Here is a 6,000-nt window from a genome sequence, read left to right on the forward strand (position 1 = left end):
GAGCCATGAGCCCAATCTGAGGCATCTGTCTCCAGAGTGCCCTTTCCGATGCCCACCTCCCCTGCCCTCTATGCTTTGGCAGCATATTTCTCCCATTACCGCTGCCCAAGCCCACGCTGCCGAGACGCCAGGCTCCTGGGTCAGCCCCCTCTCCAGGTTAACAAGGAGACTTACACTGAGGGGTATATTTTGACTTGTATCTTCTGGATCGAAGGCCTCAACCTGGTAACTGAATCCAGGGTTTGCTCCTTCCACTATGTAGAGGTCTAGACCTACACCCACGTACACAGTGGAATAAGAAACATTTTATTAGATAAAGCAAATGAGAAATCCCCAAGCCAAGTAAGCCAAAGGAAACCAAACACAGCCAAGGAAATGAAGTGTCTTGGCACTGTGGGAAAGAGGGCAGCAATAATAAAGGCCACGAGTGAGACCACGGCCAATTTGCAGGAGTGGATCCTTTTATGGGAATTAGCAGCGTATTAGGGTTGGCCTTGCTGGTAATCAAATCTTCCCGTGTTTCCTCTAGAGAGAGGTGACCTGGGGTCCTGTTGTTTGGTGGGAGAGAGGAGGGTGATAAGGGCAGAGAGTTGAAAAGTGACCTCCAGGGTGAGGCTGCTCCAAGTTTCAGAGCCCCTTTAATGTGTAAATTCCTCCCAACCTGAGCTGAGGCTACCCCTTGACCTACACTCAGCCTATGTTCCATCATAAGGCCTCTCATTTCAGGGATTCACTTCCGCTGAGAGAGGGTTGCAGAGAGAGGCCCAGGAAAGGGACCAAAAAATGATTTCATCTACTTCAGAGTTCTTGGTGCTCATGCAGAGGGAGGGGCAGGCAGTGCCACTGGGCACCCCCAGCCCTGCCCGAGGGCCAACATGCTCTCTGCCCTGGCCTCTCTCTTTCTGAGAATGTCTCTGATCAAGAGATGAGCGAGAAGGCTAAGGTTAACTCACTCTTTTGTAAGGCACTGTGCTGAGGACTTAGTGTATAGTGTGGGGCATAAGTAGGTTTGCAGCTGCAAGTACACAAAACAGTTTATTCTTGTATTATTATTTATTAACTATTGAATTATTTTCCATACACACAACTGTCAACCAACTTTTGCCCCACCCTGTATGTTTTCCTCTTTCATCTGCACAACAGCCCTAGAAAGTAGGCACGGTCATTTTCTCCACTTTATAAACAAGAAAACAAGTTCATAGGTGTTATTGGGTTGTCTCAGCTAGTACGTGATAGAATCAAAACTCAAACTCAAGCCATCTGACTTCAGCTTTCATCTATCTTATCACTGCTCATGCTTTCATTTTTAAAAGAAGCATTTACTGAGTTCTCACTAAAAAGCAAGCACTGATCTACACTTTGGGAATACAGCAGTTCACAAATTCCTGCTCCCATGAACTTGAAATCTGTGGGAAGATATGGATAATAAATGAGTAAAATGTGTGAATGCTACTGAACAATGTTACAGAGAAAAATCAGGGAAGCAGTGTTGTGAGCTGGGTTACAACATGAAATAGAGCGGTTATGGAGGTTCATTGTCAGCTGAATGAAGATTCCTAAGAGAAACGAGGAGGAGCCTCAGAGATATGGAGCAGGACGGGGCAGAGGAAACAGCAAATGCCGGGAGAGATGCCGGGGTAGGTTGTCCTGGGGTGCTCACCGATTGGCGAGAAGACTAGGACTGCTGGACAGCGGATTGAGGGGGAGACATGGGAGACAACATGGTCGGTGGGGAGGGTGGTATGGGCCAGATTTGATGGGGCCTTAAGGAGATTCTGGCTCCCCTTTTGGGTGAGATGAGAGGTCCTTGTAGGGTTTTAAGCAGAGGAATGCCTTGATTTAACTGATGTTTGACAGGATCTCCCTGGCTGCTGTATGGAGAATCAACTGTAGGAGCAAGGGCAGAGCAGAGCCCAGTAAGCGGGCCATTGTAGTAATTCAGGTGAGACATGGCTCGTGGCTTGCACCATGGAGATAGCGGTGAAGAGGCTAGGGATGGTTGGATTCTGCATAGATTTACAAGGTGACAACATTTCCTAATGGATTCGATGTTGGATGTGAAAGACAGAAAAAAGTCAAGATTGACTTTGAAGTTTTGGTCAAGCAACTAGAAGGACAGAGTTGCCATTAATTAAAATGGGAAAGACAAGAAAAGCAGCTTTGGGTGGGGATGGTGGGGGTTAGGGGGTTGAAGTGGGAGTCAAGAGCTTAGATTGGGAGCACATCAAGTTTGAGATATCATAATCTGCAACCAACTCCAGTGTGGGGGGGGGGGGGTTTCCTACACCACCAAGAAATTCTCTGACATCAGCTGAAAATCCATCTGAATTCAAGTCCAGGTTGTCACCTATGCTTCTGACCCACCAGCTATAAATCTAAGCTTCCCGAAATGCCCTCACTGAGTTTGAGTCATATGCTAGAGTGGCTCCCGGAACTCAGGGGAACATTTTAGTTACTAGATGATTGGTTTATTATAAAAGGTTGCAGCTCAGGAACAGCCAGATGGAAGAGTGCACAGGGCCGGAGCTCCCATGCTCTCTGGGCACCACACTCTCCCTGAATCTCCACCAACCTGGCAGCGCTCTGAACCCCTTTTAGATTGTCTGGAGTCCTCACTACCTGGGCATGATTAATGAAATCATTGGCCACTGGTGATTGAACTCCATTTCCACCTTCTCTCCGCTCTGCTGTGGTGGGGGTGGGGCCTGGGGAGGAGAGTGTGTGAGGGGGTGTGGAGGGGACTGAAAGTTCCAACCCTCTAATCACAGGATTGGCTCTGCTGGCCACCATTCCAAACATCACATCATCAACATAACAAAACATATCTTTATCACTCTCATCACAGAAAAGCCACGGGTTTTAGAAGCTTTGTGTCAGGAACCGGAGGAAAACCAAATATATATTTCTTATTATAAATCACAATATTACAGATGTCTATTAAATATTCAAGTGGATATTTGAGTGGAGTTCAGGGGAGAACCTGGACTAAAATGATAGACTTGGTGGCATCCACAGCCATGAGCCAGGGGGAGATTATTCAGGAATTTACGGTACCCTATGCTCCCATCCCTTAAAGTGTCATCTCTGCTCTGTAGCCGATTCCAGGCACACACTGCTCTCAAGGGGTCAGCGTCCTTGGGGAGAATGAACCAGTCAGTCAATGACCAGTAGTACGTAGTGATGAGCCTGGTGGGCTTGGCCAGATTCCTTCAGAATGATCCACTTGAGGTCCCGAGCCTCCTTTTCCTCCCCAGGACTGGGAAAGGCCCAAGAGAAGGGCTTTGTAAGTTGTTGGGCATTATTACTGGGAGCTCTGGGCTGGGGGACATTTTATTTATTTCCTGCACACTAAGCACCTGCCTTTCCCAGGGAAACAGCTGCTTTTTCATTTATTTTTCTGGTTTGCTCCGTCTCCAGGGTCCTCCCTGATGCCACCATCTGGGCTGCATGGCACACCCTGTGTATCTTACCTTTTGCCAAGTTGCCTGGAAACTGAGGTGGCTCATTCACATCTGTTACCTGGACAGTTAGGATCTGTAGGTCAGTGACACCCACGTCATCCTTAACATAAATCTGCAAATCAAACATGTTTGGTCCTGTTTCAAAATCTAGTTGTTCTTTCCCAGTAGTGACAACCTAAAAGTAAATGCAGAATTCTTAGAGATCTTGTGAAAGAAGGTCAGCTTTGTGTGCATGCATTTTGCAAATGGCTATTACTAGGAAGAAAGCAAACAGCATCCTGGAAACCACCTTTCATTCGCTGTCAGAGGAACTGGCTGTTTGCCTTAGTCCTTCCAACACAAGCCCCAGGACACTTCTCCACTAAAGGGACTGCTGTATATGGTGCTGTTTTTCATAAAAAAGAAAAATATTCAGGAGATATTCTAGTTCTACTGACAGAAAATGGAAAACCAGAGAATTAAAAAACCCATCACTACTTAAGTTAGGCTCCTAGGTGAGTCCCTTAGCAACCCTGAATGTAGTGGATTTTCTAGTCTTTAAAAATGAGATGCCACACTTTCCTGGGATTGCCGTTAAATTACATCTTGACTCATCACTCCATTCTAATTTTCCCAAGGCCACTTCCAAGAATAAACAAGGGAAGAAAGATACATCTGCAGAGTTAAGGAATGACATGTACTAACATGATCTGTGTGTGTGTGTGTGTGTGTGTGTGTGTGTGTGTGTGTGTTAATGGTGGTAAATGCTATTGAGAAAAGTGAACAGGGTCAGGGTGATGGAGGGTGGGGATGGCATCTACTTTATATGATTGTTGTGAGGATTAAATGAGTTCATCCATGGAATTCTTAGATACTTTTTCTTATACTGTAGTTTGATATCAGGTAGAGTGATACCTCCAAGTTAGTTCTTCTTTCTCAAGATTGGTATGGCTATGGGGTCTTTTGTGGTTCCATATAAATTTTAGTAATATTTGTGTTAGTTCTGTGAAAAATACCATTGGTATTTTGGAAAGACTCAATCAACAAATTAGAAAACGGAGCAGTGGTACCATGGCTCTTTAACATGGGGAAACATTCACACAGTAGCATTGGACATTTAGGCTCATATTTTTTTAGTCAGGGCATGTTCTTCCATATTAAGTCTCCTCATACTTTTCCGTCTGAAAAGTCACAGAATCATAGAAAAGCAGAATCACCGACACAATTTCATCAGAGCCCAACTTTTAAGGAGATCAATACTCAAACTAAAACACCCAAAGAGTTTAGTTACAGTCAGCACACCTTACACCTGATATCATGTCAGGATGGTTGGCAATAAGAAACAAGCCTTTTATTTGTAACACTAGAGGCCCCAGTGCATGAAATTCATGCATGGGAGGGGTCCCTCAGCCTGGCCTGCACCTTCTCGCAATCCAGGATCCCTTGGGGGATGTCCGACTGTTGGTTTAGGCCCAATCCCACAGGTCCCTTCCATAAACTGGCAGTCAGACATCCCTCTTGCAATCTGGGACCACTGACTCCTAACTGCTGGCCTGCCTGCCTGCCTGATCACCCCTAACCGCCTCTGCCTGCCTGCCTGATCACCCCTACCCACTCACCTGCCTGCTTGATGACCCCTAACCGCTCACCTGCCTGCCTGATCACCCCTAACCATCTTTGCCTCGGCCCCCACAGCCACAGCTTTATCTGGAATGACGACCGGAAGGTCGTTCGGCTGTCCAGTCTAATTAGCATATTACGCTTTTATGATTATAGATGATTTGTAATGTTCAGTTGGACTAGATTAAATAGAGAAAAAGGATTCCAAGGCTAGAGGGGCACCTAGTGCAGCAGAAGGCTCTAGCATGCCCGAAAAAGGACTTCTGGATCTTAGAATAATGGAGAGTAAACTAGGGAAAGAGGAAGAAATGATCACTGTTCTAGAATCCCATAGGCCTCTCATCTTCAGGACTCCTCTTTGCAGGTAACTCCCATTGCAAGATGGTACCTACCTCAAACTCGGTGCCTGACAGAGCGTTCACGCTGAAGGCTTCAGTGAGGGGACTGGTGTTGATTATCAGGGGCAGCCCTGGCATCACAGGTGACAGGGATGCTGATAATTTCACAGAAAACTTGTGCACTGAAGTCCCAGGTGAAGAATTCTCTGCCACGTTACTAGTAGCAGGTAAGTGAATTAGGTGTAGTGCCTCTCCCGCTGTGGATTTAAAAAGGATAAAAATTACATGAACACAAAGCTTTGTGCTGGGAACAGGGACTTAACAGCTTGTTCTGTGGCTTCAACTCGTAGCTCAGAGCAGTGATGGAACCTGGTCACTCCCCAAGAACAAACACTCCTGCCAAGACTTGGAGAGGGGAATGTGAAATCTTAGAGCTAAAAAAACAACCACCACCAAACAACCATGAAGTCTGCTCTTGACATCCTGTTAATAAAGCTGCTGCTTTTCTCTTGTCTCCCTGCTCCCCTTCTCTTTTCTCCCAATCTTTGTGAAGAGCCAGGAGAAGAGAAACATCACCTTAGCAGATAGACACCCACTTGAAG

The 6,000-nt window shown here is 46.1% G+C and overlaps 1 protein-coding gene across 1 annotated transcript in view; it reads right to left on the minus strand.

Annotated features, from left to right (window-relative positions):
- CDHR3 (cadherin related family member 3) overlaps positions 1 to 5,701 on the minus strand; it is a 51,474-nt gene extending 45,773 nt beyond the window's left edge. Inside the window, exons 1-3 of the mRNA XM_036327550.1 lie at positions 5,453 to 5,701; positions 3,471 to 3,636; positions 175 to 272 (exon numbers count right to left, since the gene is read on the minus strand). Of these exons, the coding sequence (XP_036183443.1) occupies positions 175 to 272; positions 3,471 to 3,636; positions 5,453 to 5,536 (348 nt within the window). The 5' untranslated portion in view covers positions 5,537 to 5,701. The remainder of the gene's footprint in view (positions 1 to 174; positions 273 to 3,470; positions 3,637 to 5,452) is intronic.
- Positions 5,702 to 6,000: the final 299 nt, after the last annotated feature.

Source organism: Myotis myotis, unplaced genomic scaffold, assembly GCF_014108235.1.
Source record: "Myotis myotis isolate mMyoMyo1 unplaced genomic scaffold, mMyoMyo1.p scaffold_m19_p_11, whole genome shotgun sequence".
In the NCBI taxonomy this organism is placed as follows: Eukaryota; Metazoa; Chordata; class Mammalia; order Chiroptera; family Vespertilionidae; genus Myotis; species Myotis myotis.